Raw genomic sequence first — 20,471 nt, forward strand, 5'->3', positions numbered from 1 at the left:
AATCAGAAAGCCCATTCCTCATCATGTGAGGAATGAACAGCAAGATCTACTGTTGTAGATGCTGCAGCAACATGTGCTGAGGCAGATGCAGGGGCTGATGTAGAGGTTTTAGAGTAGCAGTCCTTTTCCCGGTGATTATCACGGCCACAAATGGTGCATGGATGAGCCTTGAAGCAGTCCTTCTCCAAATGATTAGTTTTTCCACAATGGGTGCAAGGCTTTCTTACCTTAGATCCTCCTTTCTTTGCTAAAAATGCAGTGTCAGTTACCTTTTGTTGTTTTGTTCTTTCCTCTTCTTGGAGAGCATTGATGATACCTTCAAGAGTAGGATTATTGTGATACTTGAAGGTAGTGACAAGAGTAGCATAGGTGTCAGGTAAGCTTTTGAGAAGCACATCAATAGCAATATCTTCGGAGATGGGGGACTTCACTGAAGCAAGCTGAACCATAAGACTGCGAAAATAATTGACATGAGAGGCTATAGTAGCTCCCTCCTGCATATATAGATCAAAGAATGAGATCATAAGTGCAATCTTAGAATTTTTAGAGCGGGGTCCAAAAAGGGTATCCAAAGTGATCCATGCTCGAGAAGCAGACTGTATGTCGGAGATGTGATGAATGTAATCGTCTCCAAGACCGAGCAGGATGATAGCATAGGCTTTGTCATTCTTAGCAGTGGGAGCATAAGTGATAACTTGCTCAATGTCGGAATCTTCGGGAGCAGCATGGTGAACAATGTCCCAAAGACCTTCTTTCATAAGATGGCACTTGATTTTGATTTGCCAAGTATGAAAGTTGGAGCCATTGAATTTGTCGATAGACATGAGAGAATGAGTAGAAGAGGCCATGTGGGAAGGTCTTACCTCTTGCTAAAATGCAAGGGCAGTGTCTATTCCCTTACAAGATTGCAGAAATGAATGAAAGAAGAGATCCAAACTGTTTTTAGAAGCCTGCTCTCTCACCACTTGTCAGGGCCATAGCATGTGACAGCCCATCGAAGCATGAGGAACTAGCGGATAGGAAAAAGGACTGACCAGCAAACTGAAGGAGACAATGCACAGTACCTTGTAGATTCGTCAAGAGGACTGAACTGCCTTTAGATGATGCGTAGACTGTAGATTAAGAAACACCGCCTCCAACAGATAGACGTAGACTGCTGCAGAGGTGTAATACAGCTCAAGTGCTGCTCATCCAGAGAGGGAAGCCGACAGTAGCTGCAGGTATGATGCGCAACCTGTAGAGGATGAAGCGCCAGCAGCAGCAACTGGAAAACAGGCCGGCGGACAGCAAAAGCTGGCGGACAGAAGGTTCAGGCCAGCGCAGGGTGGTTCAGAATGTGCTGGGCAGCACGTGCAGCTTGAGAGGCGACGTTGGACAACAAATGCAAGTCAAGTTACACAACATGTGCAGATCTACGCAGGGCAACAGATGGGCTGCGCTGAGTTGAGTGGGACAACTTGGAGAGAATGGCGAAAGCTCATAAGAAAAACAGGGAAACCCTAAAAACTTGCTCTGATACCATGTAGAGAAACATGAAAGCTAGAGCAGACTAGAAATGGAACAAGAACAAAAACAAAAAAAATGAAAGACAAAGAGTTACCTTGAGATGAGTGTAGACAAGACACAAGATTGATACTTTCATTGATGTGACACCTACAATACATAGGTGAGAAGTACAAGATTGAGTAGACTGACTTATGGGATAAATGTAGAGATGCCACATGGCACTAGACTCAAGACACAAAGACTTAAGTGAAACTAGACTAGAAATAGTACACCTAGTGTGCACTTATTTCCAACACTTATGTGGCACCACCAAGTGAAGTCATTGCCTGGTTGTTTTGTGTCTCAGGGAGCCAGGACTTAGATGGCATCCCCTGTGTCATATCCTTGATTCTCTCTATCTGGATGCAGAGATTTCATGAGGTCAGAGAGATTTGGAGGCCATGTGACGATCCCAACTCTCGACAGAGAGTTGGATTGGCCCTGGAGAGGACCGACCAGTATTATCATAGTGTTGCCTTGGCCAAGAAACATGAAGCCGTGGAAAAGGAGAGCTACAGGTGCAGGTTTGTTGCGCTTTAGAGAGAACACAAGAAGCATCCATAATCTCCTTGAATCCCAGACCTACTGTCTACAGTTGGCCATGAATAGGTCTGGTTCCCTGGCTCCCTGAGGCACAAAACAACCGGGCAATGACTTGACTTAGTGGTGCTAGGTATGATGGCAATGGTGTCTCCCCTATGCAGGCCCAATCATCCACATAAAACCTATCCAGTCATGTGAAGATACATCCATCCCCCCTTTCTTTTGCAAAACAAAACACCTCCAAGCCTATCCAAAAGGCACGAAGACATTCATGTGAGGCCTCCAAAAACGTCACAGTATTATCTGCTAGGTCTGAGTCCAATAACTCTTCTTATATACGTAGAGACAAGTTGAGGCCCGAGGCTCCTAGGGTAGCCTGAATGAACCTGCTCACAGTATCTGCTACTATGAGGAACAATAAGGGAGCTAAGTGCATCCGTGCTGCACAGAGTAGGAAATCTGAAAATGCTCACTATGTCCCCGGCATGGCAAAACTGTGCTATGGGCCTCCCTATTTAGGCATGAGACCCCTCTGATCTAGTCTTGGAAAAACCCCATACGTGCCATTGTGCCTTCCAAGAAGTCCACTTTCTCATATGCTTTTTCAAAGTCCAGCAAGAGTATGGCAAGGGGTTGCTGGCTAGATTTAGCCCACTCTACAGCTTTCCAAAATGAGATGTTATCAAATATACCCCTTCCTTGGAGGAACCCATTCTGTGTTATGAATAACCCTTAGAAGATTCGGCTGTAATGTCATACTCAGTGCCTTGACTAAAATTTTATATGCAGATCCAAGTAAAGCGATGGGCCTCCACTGCTTGATTTTGGTCTTATCCTCACTATTTGGGATAAGGTGGATAAGGCCCTCCGTGAGAAAGGGTCCGTTGTACCTGTACACGCCACATCGCATGTAACGCAACAATGATATCTTTCCCAATGGTCCCAAAATTGTATAACGAGCCCTTGCACATTCCATGAGAGAATCCTCATGTAAAGATGTGTTTTTGACCCCGGACTTGAGAAAACGTTTAGCTGGTGTCTCTACCTGCCTTTCATAATGTTGAAAGGAGGGGGGTAATCACTGTGCATAGTCTCTGCATATGTGCGCAATACGTGAGCGTCTTGCAAAGCATTGCAAACAGATACATCATGCAAAGCCTCATGAGAGGGCGACATATTTTGGTGTGCATCTACATGATCCCCCTACATATTGTCCAACCCCAATAGGGAGGATTCAACAAAGTCATTTTGGCCTGATGCATCATCCTTCTGCAAAGATGACTCGCAGAATGCTGGCCAAGATGGAGCCTTAGGCTGTGTTGCTTGAGAGGCGTGTTTGTGCTGTCTCCTATGACCCCTTGCCCTAGGGCGATTCCTAGCAAAGTGCTCATGCTAGGGGAATTGGTCGGGTCTACTTGAAATCTCCATACGTTGCTTCAACGGACCGTTAGGTCTTGGAGCAACCCAAAGTCCTCAATAAGCTCATTGCCACAAGCAAGCACCATAACCGTGGGGACGTCTGCCGAGGCAGTGACTCGGAGGGGGCACCTGTAGGACTAGCCCAAAATTTGACCCAATCACCTCCAACATCGGCCAATATGCATGTGGAAGACTTGGGAATCTGAGTGTAAGAGGAAAGTGGTTCCGGTCTTCTTCAACAACAGGGTTGAAATAGTTGGTGTATGGTAGGAAAAACATCTTCCTCGAGTCCAATGGAAATGGGATAATGTCTAAAGATTTAGATTAATGCTTAAGTAATTAATACCAACAATGCCTGTTTATAGCAATTAGATTGATGACTAAGAGAGAAAACCATAGAGAGATAACACCATAGATTGCATTGATTAATTAGTACGATTACAAATTGCATGTGTTAGAAAGAGGTTGATGCGCATACCTTTTCATGGCAAGATTTAAATCAATCTATGATGCTCTCAAATACCCACAAGAACTCTGTACCTCAATCTGGAAGGAATCTCGAAAAGACAAACACCAATGGTGATGGCTGCTAGGCAGGACAGAAGGCAGTTCAGGGCGGCGGCAGCGCTCTGAAGGCAGTGGTGGCAGAGCAGCGGCACTGCATACAGTGGCGTAGCTGGCGCTGCTGGGTAAACAAGTGTCACAGGGCAGTGCTTGTTGTGGCGCAGGCAGCGGCTACAAGCGGCACAGTTGGTGGCTACTGGTGGCGCAGGCAGTGGCTGTAGGCAGAGCAGGCACACAGGGCAACGCAAACGTATGAGGTGGCGCAGGCGTACAGGGCGGCGCTACCAGGCGCAGGGTGGCGCGAACAGGGGCACAGGACGGCGCACGGCGGATCTGGGGCGCTGCAAGGGTGGCGCACGATGGAACTGGGGCGTTGCAGGAGCAGCGCAGGGCAGAACTGGTGCGTTGCAGGGCAGCGCACGGCAGAGCAGCAACGGTCTTTAGGTGGAGCAACCGGCGCAATGGCATAACAGGGTCGTGTTGTGGGGGAGAGGTTACAAGCTTCTTTTATACTTGAAGGGGGCTCCCTGCTTTTTGCCATGCTTTGGTTTTGCTTTGCCTTTTTCTTTGCTTTTTGCTTTTCTCTTTTAAATATTTTAATAATAGTCAAATATAGCCAAAGTTCTTGATTTATGCTTTTGTAGCTTTAGGGCCTTGCTTTTTGGCCCTGGAGCTGCTTTTTGAAAAAGCGGCTTTTAGCTTTTTGATCCAGCTCAGTGTCCTCTTTCCAATGGTGCCCTCAGTTCTCGGTCAACATAGTTTGACTTTTTCCTTTTTCTTGCTTTTTGACCAAGACTGTTCTTTTTCTAGTGCCAACTTTAAGAACCCTGTTTCCATGTGTCGGAGCATGAGTTCCATCATGTGAAAAGAGCTCGGAGGGCCAAATAGTTACATTCCCTCCCTCCTATATCACAGTTGTCCCTCAATTGTGGGGTACAAATATTCCATGTGATCGTGGTACTAACCCCATTTGGTGTTCTTGTGCATCTGGTCTTTCCTCATATATGTGGTGCCTTCTGCTCATCTGGCAACATCTATATGCCTTTTCTTTGACCAATGTCCTTGTTCTTGATGGTACATCTTCATAATCTGTCACATGTGCTAGACATAATAAATGCATACTTACCTTCTGCAAAATCTAGACACAAGCTAGTCAAGAAACAAGTATGCATCATTCGCGCCTACTGGGTACAACAACTACTGGCCACTACACTATCACATGCCATAAATCCAAGCATTGTCCACATATCAAAAACAGCAGACAAAGTCAAAGAAATTCAAACATACATCAGTATGCAATGCACAAGTAATGATTCTCCTGTTCATGGATTGTCCTGTCTGGTTTCATCGGAAACCATGCTGAGCCATCTCGCTCCCGAGGGAAACCGCTCAAACTGTCGCTCAAGGCCATCTGGTCACTAGGACCGCCCGAGAATTCTTCCATAGTCATCTGGGCCATCTAGACGCATTGACTGCCCAACTATGAGATCTAATACAGTCATGTGGGCCATCTGGTCGCAATGACCGCCCGACTGCAAAATCCAATACAGTCATCTCGGCCATCTGGTCGCAATGACCGCCCGACTGCGAAGTCCAAAAATATCTGGTATCGTTGTCGTTCAATGGGTCATCTGGCACCGTTGTCTCCATATACAAATCTTGCTCTTTGGGCTTTCGAGCATTGTTGCCACCCAAACTAGAGCATGTCCAATTAACCATTACATAAGCAAAATAATGATCAATTCCATTTTAATGTAAATATACACAATGAAGAGGGCTAGAGGTACAATCTCTCCCTCTTAAATCTGTCTTGATCACAAGACGTCTAAGCCAGTACTTCAAATACATCGGCTCCAACTGCTTCCTCATAAGCTCGAAGAATATTTGGGTAGTCCTTGAAGTACTCTTCTGGAATACATTTCGCATCCATGGGCGAATAATTCTTAAACTTCAAGAGGAATTTTCTGACCATTGTCTTTCCTCTTTTGTTCACGAAATAGTGGGAGTCCCGTTTGGCTTTCTTGAAGAAGAGGGCCACACTCCGAACCACCAAAATATACCTTGGAGATGACCTCACCCCCCTACGATGGTTCAGGTTATGGAAGCCCGCAAGGCAGGAAAATGGGCCATTTATTGTGATGACTGAGTCATCATCACGGATAAACGCCCCTCATGATGGTGCGGGGCCTATGAGACCATAGATGCATTGAGGATGGGAGTATGGAATTGCAATGGAACTCTATGGTTAAACACAGGAGGCTTCAGAGAGACTTACACAGATAGGGATATTATCTTCTACATAGAAATGCATCAAAGTCCTGAGAGAGGGCTACCCAAAGTGGAGGGTTATACATGGGAATCAGCTTTCAGAGGACAAACATGCACCACGGGTGGGGGGGGGGGGTGGCATGCTTGTTTCACCCTCATTTGAGAGGCATGCTCACAATGGTTAGACACGATGAAATCAGAATATGCATGCAGGTTGACAGAGAAAGGGGAGACTCCCTATGCACCATTATTTGCAGACATTGCAGAGTTCTCGCAGCAAGGAGAGGTCCTCCTATAAGGAGACTTTAATGCACGGACAAAAGGGGAACAAGTGCAGACATATGAATTCCAGGGAGATGCCGTTATGTTGTCAGAAATTGACTTGGCTGAGATGGGCCTCCAGAGGGCCAACCAGGATATGGGGAATGCAACATCATATGTTAGACACTTGTTGGAGATGGGGACGATGTATGAGCTGGTTATATACAATGGGTTGTCCATATGGCCGCAGTCGGGACAGCCTTACATCTTTTCCGCTTGGGGGAGGCACTAGTACGGTGGATTATCTCATGGGATCTCTTGCTCTTATACCACACATCTTAGACTTCACCATACCTCCTCCCCCCATACTAGCTGACCACGCATTACTTTCTTTCACGATCTCATGTCCCATCACACCCCTGTCACCACCTTCACCCGGATTCATTTCCATCATGATCTTGACCACATGTATGAGGACCACCTCTCCTGCCACATTTAAGCTCTCGACTTATCCCTTCCTATCTCCACCATCACATCCCAACTTTCCTCCATCATCCATGACTCCGCCCACGCCAGCTTCCTCTACACCACATGCTCCACAACAAGTTTGCCAATGGGATCCCAACCCTAGAATGGATGGTATGATGAAGAGTGCAAAACCACCGGCCTTCGCCTTTTACCCGAGAGGGAACATGGGCTGATTTCAGCACATAAGATGCAATGCATCTTCCGTACATTCACTTGCTGAAAGAAACGGGCATTTCTCGCCAGACGAGAACAAGAGTTATACTAGCTCTTTTTGAGCGAGGACAACTCAGAAACTTGGCGCATTCTGGAAGAAAAAAGAGCACCTACACCTATCACAGATCCTAGCCTTTGGGAAGCCTATTTATGCACGACAGCTGTATGATATGCCAAACCAGCCTATACCACAAATGTCACACATCCCTAGGCCTACATCTTATCTCTTTGATTCCCCCAATGTCACTAGGGCTCTTAAAAAGCTGCATAATGGGAGAGCAAAAGATCATCATGAGGATCTACACGCGGAACATTTTGCCCACGGGCACCACGTATTGGCTCCCATTCTTGCAAGTCTTTTTAACAGAGCACTCTATGAAGGCTTCCCACCCTCCTAGACTACCAACACCATTGTCCCCATCCACAAAGCAGGAGATCCCATGGACCCAGGTAACTACAGGACTATCATGATTGGTCACACAATGGCCAAAATCTATGGGGCAATACTAGCGGACATGATGAGCTCTATGGTAGAGAGGATGGGAAACATAGCATCAGGCCAGGCAGGCTTCAGGAGAAACTTCTCCACGCTGGACCATATCTTTACTTTACTGGCTATCATAGAGGAGGCGAGGTCCTCAAAGAGACATGTGTATTGCTGCTTTGTGGATTTCCGCAAAGCCTTTGACTCCGTCCCTCGATCTCATCTGATAGGACGCTTGCTGGAGCTCTAGTTCTCACATGAGATGATATGGGGTGTGATGGCACTATATGAGGCAGTACTCGGCTGAGTACGTGCACCCGGTGGGACCTCGGGAGATATATGTAGCAGTATTGGGGTTAAGCAGGGCTGCCCACTCTCACCTCCACTCTTTGGCCTATACATTGATGAGATCGCAGTATTTGTGGATAGTTTCGGAGGTAGAGGTTCACCATTGGCTCAGACAGTAGTGCCCATATTGCTATATGCTGACAACATTGTCTTGATCTCAGATTCAGCCGAGGGTTTACAAAAACACTTAAATGTCTTGGACAGATTTTGCAGGGAGAGACCTTACGGTCAATTTGGGGAAAACCAAGGTTATGGTCTTCAACACATCTTATGCAGTCGCCTCACGATTTTCTTTCATATACAGAGATGCCTCAGTGGAGATTGTGCAGAAGTATGTGTATCTAGGAGTCACTTTTATAGGCCCTTTGTTTTGCATGACCACAGCTACCACTGACCGACTTGCGAGGGGGCATGCCTGCCCAGCCCATATAGAGAGAGTGTTTCCAGGCACATTTCCAAGAACTCCGCACTAAGTGTTGGCTCTTTGATACTCTAGTACGACCAGCAGCTATGTATGGTGCAGTCCTTTGGGGGCTAGGCCTAGGGAAGGATCACTAGAGGAGCATAGAGAGGCTACAGGTGATGTTGTCGTCACGCATGATCAGGAGTAAGCCATCTGTACCACATGACATTCTACATGCAGAGTTTGGGGTGGCCCCACTGGTTACAGATGCCCTTTTTCAGACTGTCACTTATATTCAGCATGTATACACGCTTGATAGAGATTGTCTCCCATTACTAGCACTATGAGTCCTCTATGCAACTATACGGTGAGAGAGAGAGGGAGCGATTGAGACAAGCTGGACTGCCCTCCTCCTCAGCGACATGGCCACCACCATTACTGACACATGCATGGTACTCTGAGGTAGTCGAGTGGTTTCATGCACATGGCATACAGATGGACCGTCTCCCCCCATTTCAGTATAGCTTGGATTTCCCATACCTTGATCTCTCATGTCAGGAGATCAACCGGATCATCTGGTTAGATCTACTCAGGCTACACATACACCAGACATGGGTGTCTCCATCAGAGATTGGTAAGAAGTGTTAGTACTACAGAGATCACTTCTTGAGACTCTCCGAGGATGGATTCTTTGAGATCCCGGGATACATACAGATACACATGTCACATGCCATGCGTATCACGATCGGCCAGCTCAGGGTATCCTCCCACTACCTTAGAGTAGAAACTGGTAGAGCTGAGGATATCCCACATAAGGAGAGGACATGCACAGTATGCATCACAAGAGCAGTAGAGGATGAGGCCCATTATATGCTCAAATGCCCGGCTTACTATGAGATACGGGGGAGATTCCACTGCCTCTTCCAAGAGGGATTCAGACCACTCACACGGGTGATACAGTTTGAGGATCAGAGGTGCTTGGGCATGTACTTGATGGAGCTCAGACGACATAGGGATGTAGTGTTGAGGTAGCATGTTGAGAGACAAGCCTCGGCTTCGACGATAAGACACCTCACAGAGAGCCATCACAGATTTTTGTGGTACATACATCCACATCGGAATGCATTGCCCACAACAGTTCCTCTACTACGACATCAGAGCCCACCACCCGTACCCACGCTCCAGCTCCATGCCCTAGAGGAGTTTGTAGTGAGAGAGCTCGATCCATTCTGCAAGCCACACGTCCCCGACCAAGAGCATCAGGACCCTCCACCACACAGAGATGGATTCATGAGGTTCTCCGCCGACATGTCACGCTTCCATCACAGGGGCCTGACATTCACTGCACCATCAGATCGGTTCTGGTGGAGGCAGGTATCGTCATTGGCTGATCAGAGCATATCTCACTCTACACAGGATCATCTGCTGATCACATGTACTGTCAGATGTTTTCATTTTTCTTTTTCTTTCAGTTTTCTATGGCTTAGTATATCCATGGTACCATTGTATTACTTTTGGTCTCATAGGCCCTTGGGGTCTTCCGTAGACGTTAATATAACTTTCTTTCTTTCTTTTTGTATCTATATCTCTTGGACAAGTGGTTGAATTTGTCACTGCACGCTCCGTTGGGCTTACACTGATCGTAATTTCCCATAGATCCTTTCAGACCAGCAAATTCTTCATCTTGGATTTCCGTACATGGTAATTTTTATCATCCAGCTATTCTCGAGCAACACCATCTTCTCACTTAACTTTGTAGGTGTATTCAGTCAAACAATGGAGCAAGGTGAAATATCTTACCGGCAATATACTTGAGAGGGGGGCTATGGTCTCACACCAAACTTGACGCCAATATTGGCGGAACATATATAAATCCAAGTGTCTGTTTATGTGGGCTTACTCTTTGCGAGGTTCTCTCTCTGAGCCCTAGGATTGTTAAAAGTCTTACCGGCAATATGCTTGAAAAGGGCTATGGTCTCACGCCAAACTTGATGCCAATATTGGCACAACACATACAAATTTACATGCCTATTAATGCGGGATTGCTTTTTGCGGGGTTCTCTTTTTGTTATTTCCCATCTTTGAGCCCTAGGATTGTGATCGATCACGCTTGTAACTGGGGAAGCGGACTCTTGCCATCACCCCAGCTATGCAGACCTCCCACGCCGAAGGACTGGAGTGGAAAGCTTGCATGAAAACCTTGTTTTCCTTTATTTTATACTTAAAAAAATAGTTCTCTGGTTATATAAGCAGGTTGCATGTCCACACTCCAGTTAAAAAAATCTCGAGCACTTCATAATTTATTGTGTTTCTGTTCACTTATTTAAAAACATGATCAATGGATTTTGGCGTTGGCTTCTCTCCTGCCCGCCAGTGCTCCTGCCTGTCACCCGCCTGCTTTCTCCTTTCCTAAGTGCTTTCACTCTCTCTCTCTCTCTCTCTCTCTCTCTCTCGCTCAGGAGACACAGAGAGACCCTCTTGGCAGACAGGAGGCTGAGCCATGATGTACCTAGACACAGGACCATGGCAGATTTCTTTGGCACCAGCACCAGCAACCCAGCCCACACACCTCCTGATACCTCCTCCATTGGGCCATTAGGGCACCGACCATGCTCCCAGGGAGTCACCACTGATAGAGCAGTTATCTTATGTCGTGCTCGTCGGCCACGCCCACCAGGATCCCGACCACACGGCATCCTCACCATCGCCAGATCAGAGCCATTATTGCTCGGCATCGGAGGTGCCTACCTTGCTTCTACGACCTCTCCATTCTAAACAGCCCCATGGCGGAGATACTTGATCTAAGGAGAGGGCAACAATTCAACTGATCAGCATACATGGATCTACCTGATATACATTTTCCAGTATTTTCTACCCAGTATCATCTCAAAGTCTTGCAGTTTTGTTCTTATAATTGTAGGACAATCAGTTTATTGTACTTTTTAGTCTTGTTCTCTTTGATGAGACACCAACTTCAGATGTACTCTTAGTTTTGGTCTCATAGGCCACTATGGCCTCTTAGAGACGTTAATATATCATTTCATTTCATTTCTCTCTCTCTCTCTCTCTCTCTCTCTCTCTCTCTCTCTCTCTCTCTCTCTCTCTCTCTCTCTCGCTTCGCTGTTCGCTGTTCGCTTCACTGTTCACACTTCGCTGTTCGCTTCACTGTTCTCTTCCTCTCTCTCGCTCGCTTCGCCGTTCGCCGCTCGCTTCGCCGTTCGCTTCGCCATTGGCTTCGCCGCTCGCTTCGCCGCTCGCTTCGCCATTCGCGCTTCGTCGCTCGCCGCTTCTGTTCCCTGTTCGCTTCGCGCCTCTGTGCATAGCCGCCCTCTCTGTAAGCTACTGCCACCCACTAGCCCTTCTGCCTCGTTGCCCCCCTTTTCCCACCCACCCTTGCTCAGGCCCCCAAGGCAGCAACATAACTCTCTCTCTCTCTCTCTCTCCTCCCTACCTGTGGGAAGGGCTCTAGAGTAATCTCGAGGAATGGCCCCGAGTCTTCAAGAGAAACTCGAGGCCCTCGAGATGGCAATGAAGGCACTAATCAAGGAGAACAAGAAGACATCCAATTCCAACCTCAATGAGGTGGAGAACAAACTACACTGGCACATCATGGCCCTCGAAGCACGGGTCACGGACCTTGAACAAGAGAACACAGCACTCAAGGAGGAGGTGAGTGCATTGAAAGTGGAACTGGTAGCCGTCAAGAACACTGAGAAGGAAGAAGGGGAGATCAATGACAACACTCTCACGGCCATCAAAGAAGAGATCTCCAAGGAGATCACAAAGGACATGGAGGGAAAACTTGAAGCCAAGCAGTCAGGATGGGTTGAGGTGGTGAAGAAGAACATCCGTAAAGAAGAGAGGGAGGAGACTCAAAGGGAAGAACATCAAATCATTCACACCACCATTGAGGAGGAGAAGATGAGGCATGCCCGCCGCCTCAACATTCGAGTCACAGGTATAGCCGAGACACCCAACTCCACTCTCGACGAGAAAGATGGACAACTTCTAAAGAGGACCCTCTCCCCTTCACCAAAGCATGGAGAGTCGCGAAAGACTCAACATGCAAACGAGCCCTCATCCTACAGTTTGCAGGAGAGACGGAGAGGGTCACCTTCATGAGGAAGAGGGTCATACTACGAGGCTTAGAGGGAGCTCCTATTTTCTTGGATGATGATCTCACGAGGATGCAGCTAGCGCATAGGAGAGCTTGCATGCCACGAGTCTTACACGCGAGGAGAGAAGGCAAGAAGGCCTTCTATCGAGATGGTCGGGTCATCATTGATGGCCGGCCCATGGATTAACGGTTTGGGGCCTATGGGACACAGATCAGGCCACTGACACAGATACACATGGCAGTATGGAACTGTAATGGTTCACTATGGGTGCAGCCTGGACGACTGGAGCATGTTATGGTGGGGAGAGACATTATACTTCTGACAGAGACACATCAGAGCCTAGAGAGAGGGCTACCTTGAGTAGAGGGATTCCAGTGGGAGTCAGCATACAGGAGGACCACACGCTAGGGTACCTCGAGAGGGTCGGGGGGAGTAGCAATTCTATTCAGATGGGAGCTACAGGGGAGACTGAGAGTGGTAGCATAGGATCCAGAGGCTAGATACATGTGGATCAGCTTACAGCTCTTACAGGACAAGGTTATATACATAGCCCTATGTTACTTTCCTCCATCAGGATCCTCCTATGTCATTATAGAGGACATGCCATAAGAAGAGGAGTCTCGCCATACACTTGTCTGTCAGAGGAGATTATGCATTATTCTACACTAGGGGAAGTATTTCTTACGGGTGACTTCAATGCCCACACACAGAGCAGACAGTGTGAGGTGTATGACGATGATGACATGGAGATCCTCCACCCTGTGGATCCAGAGGAGATAGGGGCTAGTCGGGCATCAGAGGACACTGGACCAGACAGAGGACATTATGGGGACCACTTACTAGAGTTGGGAGCTAGGCATCGTCTGGTTATTTAGAACGGGATGCTACAGTGGCCGGGATCAAGAGGGCTGACATGCTTCCCACATGGGGGTCGTACACGGACCAGAGGCACGGTGGTAGACTACATTATGGGGTCTTTGGAGGCATCACAGCTTTGTCACCTCATTCTCCATTCCACCTTGTCCTATTGGGGTAGATCATACATACTTGGAACCGGATCACCAGTATCACCAGCCCCCCACATACCGACGCCACACACTACCATCTACTTCACACATGACATGGCAGACATATACACTGGCAGAGTAGAGGATGGGCTCCTACTCATGGATCCCCTGGCACCTATGGATACCATTACAGCCCAGCTGGCATCACTCCTACACACGGTTGCATTACAGAGCTTCCCACATCGTGTCCACTCAGGAGAGCCTGCGAGATCTGGGACTATGCCCCAGAACAATTGGTATGATGACGACTGGAGAGCCCTATACTCACGGCTCCGCATACAGAGAGCCTTGGGAGCCATCATAGAGCGAGAGTCGAGGAGAGAGATGAGGAGACTTTCGCCGCAAAAAGTGGGCCTTCGCAGAGATACAGGAGCTAGAGATCTTCCATTTCTTCATGAGTAGAGATAGCCCTATCTCATGGCGGCACTTCAGAGAGCCCTAGAAACCGACACCTATTGCAGACCCACACACATGGCGCACATATGCAGAGGACCTATATCACGCCCCACAGCAGCCACCTATACCTCAGCCACAGGAGCCTCGACCTACCACCACAGCTAGCTTCTTTACCCACTCGATGGTAAAGGAAGCTATCCGCGGCCTACAGCATGGACGAGCCTCCGACCATATGGGCCTACAGGGTGAGCATCTCATATATGCAGTAGATTCTTTGGCTCCTTTTCTTGCACACCTGTTTAACAGGGCACTAGCAGAGGGTTTTCCTGTGGAGTGGACGATGCACACCATTGTGCCGATCCACAAAATAGGGGATATGCTCGATTCGAGCAACTACAGGATGGTTATGGCTGGCCGTGTTGGCCAAACTCTATGGTGCAGTGTTGGAACAAGAGCTTAGCTTATATGTTGAGCGAGCAGGTTTACGCTCATCAGGGCAGGCAGGCTTCAGGAGAGCTTTCTCTACCACTGACCATGTATTCACTTTGAGATGTATGATTGATCAGGCCAGAGTGAGGAAGAGAAAGCTCTATTGCTGCTTTGTGGATTTCCGCAAGGCATTTGACACAGTACCACGAGAAAGGCTCTTTCAGCGCCTGCAGTCTCTTGGCATACCAGCAGATATGACATGGGGCATCTATGCATTATATGAACAGGTTTTTAGGTGAGTTTGATGCCCAGGAGGTATGTTCGAGACTATTGCTAGCACCATTGGTGTGAAGCAAGGATGCCACTTTCCCCCATGCTATTTGGGTTATACATTGATGAGGTGGCTGACTTCATTGCACGGGGAGGCGGAGATGGAGTTGATCTAGCAGGTACCTCAGTACATATTATGCTTTATGCTGATGATATTGTATTAGTGTCTGAGTCTCCAGGAGGTCTCCAGCAGCATCTACATGCACTCGATGATTTTTGCACACAGAGGGGTCTTACTGTGAACCTTGGGAAAACCAAGGTTATGGTCTTTCATACATCGAGACAGGGCAGGAGTCAGCTGGCATTCACTCTCACAGGACGCCAGGCGGAGGTGGTGACATCATACGTGTACCTAGGGGTTACCTTCTCTGCAGCAACCACGCGCTTCACCATGGGTTCAGCAGCTAGAGCTAGATTGACACGGGGATATGTAGCATTGGCTATGCTAGAGAGATAGTGCCACCAAGCACATTTTTAGGAGCCCCGGACGAAGGGGTGGCTATTTGACACATTAGTCACACCGGCACTGATGTATGGAGCAGCGGTATGGGCGCTAGGCCTTGCTTCCCATTGGTGGACACAGATAGAGAGACCACAGGCCCTCATGATGGCACGCATGATACGCAGCAAACCATCAGTACCTCATGACATTATCCGAGCAAAGTTTGCTGCGCCTCCTATGATGGTAGAGGCTATATTCCAGACTGTATGCTTGCTAGACAGATTCAAAGAGATGCCACAGGACAGATTGTCATATAGAGCTTTTGAGGCATCTAGACAGCTGGCTAAGGCAGGAGACAGAGGATCATGGTATGCACAGGTCACACATTGGTTCTCACAGCATGGCCTAGACACGGATCATCTACCACCATTCCAGCATGACAGGGATGCACCACATATCCGTCTCTCTCATAGTGAGAGGAACAGAGTATTGAGACAGGACCTATGGCAGCTCTATACACGAGAGACATGGATATCGCCTACACAACCTCTTCCACCGAAGATGCTATACTACAGAGATCACTTCATGAGTATCACTGATGATGGATTTATAGAGAGGCCTAGATACATGGAGGGCTTTTTACCACACGGCTCCTGAGTGGCTATTGGGTGGTCAGCTTAAGAGTTTCATCACATCGATTGGAGATTGAGACTGGCAGAGCAGCACGGATCCCCTGAGAGCAGAGGGTATGCAGATTGTACAGAGAGGAGGTGGAGAGTGAGGAGCATTATGTATGGAGATGCAGAGCATATACAGCCATCAGAGAGAGATATCCCATTTTATTCAGAGAGCCACATTCCCTACACCAAATCTTTGAGGTAGCAGACCAGCGCATACTGGGGAGATTCATTCTAGACATACAGCGTCACAGAGAGACATCATTACAGGTTCAGACAGCGCCAGTGGGGGGACGATAGACATAGGTTACTACATTTTTTCAGAGATCCATCCCACTCCCAGCCCCTACAGAGCAGGGAATTACTCTCCAGAGAGCAGAGACACTCAGAGTCCGCAGGAGGAGACAGAGGACACCTGGCTTTCGGACACCACGCCTATACCAGAGAGAGATGACAGAGGACACCTGGCTTTCGGACACCACGCCTATACCAGAGAGAGATGATAGAGATCAGAGCTCAGTTTCACAGAGAGGGTGCGGAGCGACTGGCTCGCTTCAGAGCAGACCCAAGCATGTTCTTGAGGGAGCTGTGGACACCCCCTTCATTGATGTATACCATTTTATACCCCCAGTATGGTACTGGGTGGAGCTAGCTAGGTTGCATATCATGATTGTATACTCCATGCATATAGCTTTGCATTCTCCTAGTAGTAGAGCTCCATCCCCTCCCCCACTCATTGTACTTATTGCACACCCAGATTCAGCTTTTTAGTTCAGTACTTTTTCATTTTGTTGGGATGACAGAGGATACCCCACACAGGTACACCGATTTGTCTCATAGGCCGAGTTCGGTCTTTTGGAAGACATTAATAAAATCTTTCTTTCTTTCTTTCTTTCTCTCTTGCCTGTCACCTGCCCAGCCAGTGCTCCTGGCCGCCTTCTCATCTCCTGCTGTCCGTTCACCCAGCCTCCGCCTCCTCTGCAGTCATCCCGCCTTCCTTCCTCTTCCACCCCACTTGGCCTCTTTTCCAGCCCTTCTTCCTGCCGCTCTCGCTTTGTTGCTTGCGCCAGCTTACAGAAAACTCCTACTGTGTTCAAGTCGGCCACCGCCCGTCCCTTGATTGGCATTATGGCTTTTGCCCAAGCCAATCCTTCTCCAGGCTGTGAGAACTATCAGTTTTTCACAAGATGAGTTTCTCATGGCTTTGCAAAGCGACATCGACAATGAAATGAAGAACACTCTCATTGGGAGGCTCTACGGCTCTCACCCTGCCCGCTCTCAAGTTAGAGATTGGCTTCTGTCTGCCCTCCCTTCGGAGCTGGCTGTGCGCTTTCTTGATGCACGTCTACTTGGACGAGAGTTTTTCCAAATTGACTTCAATTCCTCGGAAGCCACATCTCAGGCACTTGCCGGCAGCCCTTTTCACCTTGGTAAATAGGCTTCTAATTTAGAATTGGCTGGAAATGTACTCATTGTGCTAGAAGCCTATTGCCCTTTAAGAAAATAGAATTGGCTGGAAATGTACTCACTGTGCTAGCGTTGTAAAGGATGCCACAATCCATTTTGGGAAAGCAGAGGAAGCATGCATGTGGTGATAAATTCTCTAAATTTTTACATGTGTGTCATAATTGGTAGAGAATCGAGATAGTTCTTTTAGATGAAGAATTGAGGTAGCTGTCTTGCCTTCTGTGGTATCTTTATGCTCGATGCTCCCTTTATAATGGTCTCAATTCTATTTTTAATAATGTTGTGTTTTATTATGTTGTTTAGTCCTACATGTTGGAGCTCGACAGGGGGGGTTTTCATATTGGTTGTCAAAGACTAGAGTCATTCTGGGCCTGAAACAATCACTCCAAAATTGCCAAAGTTTTGTATGTACCATGTCACATACCCATGCATGCATAGAAGTGCATGTACACATATATCAACAATGCAAACCATGAATGAAATGAATGGATCTTTAAACTTTTTGCACGATATGCTGTAAATAAATGAGAATGTTAGTGTGCAATTAGCAACCATAATCCCATAAACTTTTTAACATCAAAATCCACTCTGTCAATCACATTTGCAATAATACTCATGCTGTAGACATAGACTTTGTGGGCAATGTCTGAGTTACAGTACAATACTACCAGGTTTATCATCTCTTGAAGCTGCTTGAAGCATGGGAGCATGACAAAACCGTCGATTTAATACTTTTAAAAGTAAGTTTTCACTCTCTTGATGTAAACTTGCTTCAATGTTGTAAGTATTTTAAAGGTTACACCATGATATTAAGGGGTAAATTATATACATTTTCTGGTCCAAAGTTTCCTCCTAACTTTAGTGAAACCATAGAAACAAAAAAATGGTTTCTAGGGCTAGAAACATATCTATAACATTTGAAAAGCTTTGGTGAAATAAATTTGCCCAGTTGTGAGATTTTGTTTTTTGGGGAATTGTTTGCACACACGACTTTTCAACCCCATTTTCACCGGTTTGTCACATTTTCCCTTCTACATTGCAGCCACATCCTTCTCCTCCTCTGCTTTATCTCCTTCACAGCTGGCTTCTCCTCCATTCTTCTTCCTCCTCTCCCTTTCTTCTTTGTCTTCTTCCATCCTTTTCCTCCACCTTCATCATATCTTTACTCTTTCTCTTTCTCTTCCGTTTCTTATCTTTTGAAAAAGGTTCATGTATTGTTATATTTTGTTTTCAAAAGCTGGCTGTCTTTTGTGACCATGAACATTACCAGCAAGTTCGTTCAAAAAAAGATATTCTGTAAAGGCTTTGGAAAGTTTTTTTTTTTGAGAAAAGTGTGAGATTTGAATACTTTGTAAGAATATTGAGGCCCTTGTTGGAAAATGTGAGATTAAAAAAATGGGATAGCGCATTCTTTGTTGAATATCAGTGGCAAAATGTCATTGCATGTTATGGCAGTGTTTAGAATATCTAAATTGAGACCTTTGTAGGGTGACGGTAACACCTTCTCTTCAGGCGGCGATCTGCGATGGTTCTACAATCTGACCAATACAGGTCCCCTTTTTTTTCAATTCTAAAATCAGATTTCTAAAGCTTCTTTTTTTCTCTCAAAATATTTTTTGTGTATCCCGAAGTGTAGTGGTTTACGAATTTGTATCCTTTGAATCTTCCAGGCCATGAGGCTCCCCAACATCTTCATGTTGATGAGCTAGTAATCTGGATTCAGTGAGGTTTTTGGACATAGCCTGCATTTTATCTAAGCTGAAATTTAAACTGTACTATTAAAAGCATTTGCTGCTACGTCCGTGCATCCATGCATCTGTTTGTTTGCAGTGTGATGGAAGCATGAATTTGCTAGATATCAATGCTCCTTCCTCATCATCTCTTGCCAGGTTTGGGCTCGCTCATGTTTTTGAGGACTTGAGGAAGCTTCCCTTGGGCAAAATCTCCGCGGCTTGTGGGGCCCATTTGGGAACCTAGAACAGTTGACATGTGGTTTTTCATTGTCTAGTTAGAGTTTAGAACTAGATCTTGAGAGAGATTTATCCTTACTATAGTGCTTTGCATTCTGTGTGAGAGGAAGAGAAAGAGGGATCTCCAAAATTACAAACTTGCATATTGGTTCATTGCAAATGTAGTGTTTGCAAGCTTGGTGGCTTTCCCTCGTAGTTGCCTTCAGAGTAGTAATTCTTTCTATTTGTTATGATGGTTAGTGCTAGGCTTCATTATGGTTGAGTCTGCCCTATATCTCCAGAGCTCTGACAGAAACTCAGTACACAGACCTTTGTATGAATGTATGCTCTTATGTGTGTGTGCGTGGGGGGTGTGTGTGGGAGCATATATTGATACCAAGTTCTACACTCACTATTGGGCAGTGATGACGTTAGTGGGGATGTTGTAGTATCTAGTCCATACTATGCATGATGGAGTTGACAGTTTATTGTCTTGTGGATGACTACCATGAGGTTATAAATTGCACTTTCTTATAAGGTGAATTTGGGCATGTTCTTGGATTCATTTAGGTATATATATCCACGCAGCTAATCTTCTTCTTCGAGATGTGTGTGCAACTCTATGGCTCTAATGCTAGATTTGCACCCTTATTAATGATAAGATTTAATGAAGTAATTTATAACTAATTACTTGATGAAGCCTGATTTGCAGAAAAAAGGAAAATTCACCAAAAGATTATGACTGTAGCAACATTAATTAGATGGATTTACCCTTTATTTGAAAAAGCTCCAAATTGATTTTTGCAGATGGTAGGTCTAAGCTTCCAGACTAGATTTTCGAAAAGCGACATTGGCAAAGGAAAACGGGCATTAGACACATGGATGCTTATAACATAAGGTTTTTAAGACCTGTGAAACGAGTAGTGCCAACACGTGGATGAACACGGGAGTGTAAATAGTTGTGTTGATGAAGCGACGTGTGCTGGTGAAGGCGGCAACGATCGGGGCTGTAGAGGAGAC

At 46.6% G+C, this 20,471-nt stretch overlaps 1 protein-coding gene across 4 annotated transcripts in view; it reads left to right on the top strand.

The window, feature by feature from the left end:
- Positions 1-20,471, top strand: part of LOC147612168 (3-hydroxyisobutyryl-CoA hydrolase-like protein 5) — a 104,093-nt gene that overhangs the window by 37,015 nt on the left and 46,607 nt on the right. For all 4 annotated transcript variants that reach the window (XM_086784046.1, XM_086784045.1, XM_086784047.1 and 1 more), the window contains exons 4-5: positions 18,174-18,242; positions 18,990-19,053. In XM_086784046.1, the coding sequence (XP_086640172.1) occupies positions 18,174-18,242; positions 18,990-19,053 (133 nt within the window). The remainder of the gene's footprint in view (positions 1-18,173; positions 18,243-18,989; positions 19,054-20,471) is intronic.

Source organism: Cibotium barometz, chromosome 46 (assembly GCF_041138505.1).
Source record: "Cibotium barometz isolate CiBa-2024 chromosome 46, ASM4113850v1, whole genome shotgun sequence".
In the NCBI taxonomy this organism is placed as follows: Eukaryota; Viridiplantae; Streptophyta; class Polypodiopsida; order Cyatheales; family Cibotiaceae; genus Cibotium; species Cibotium barometz.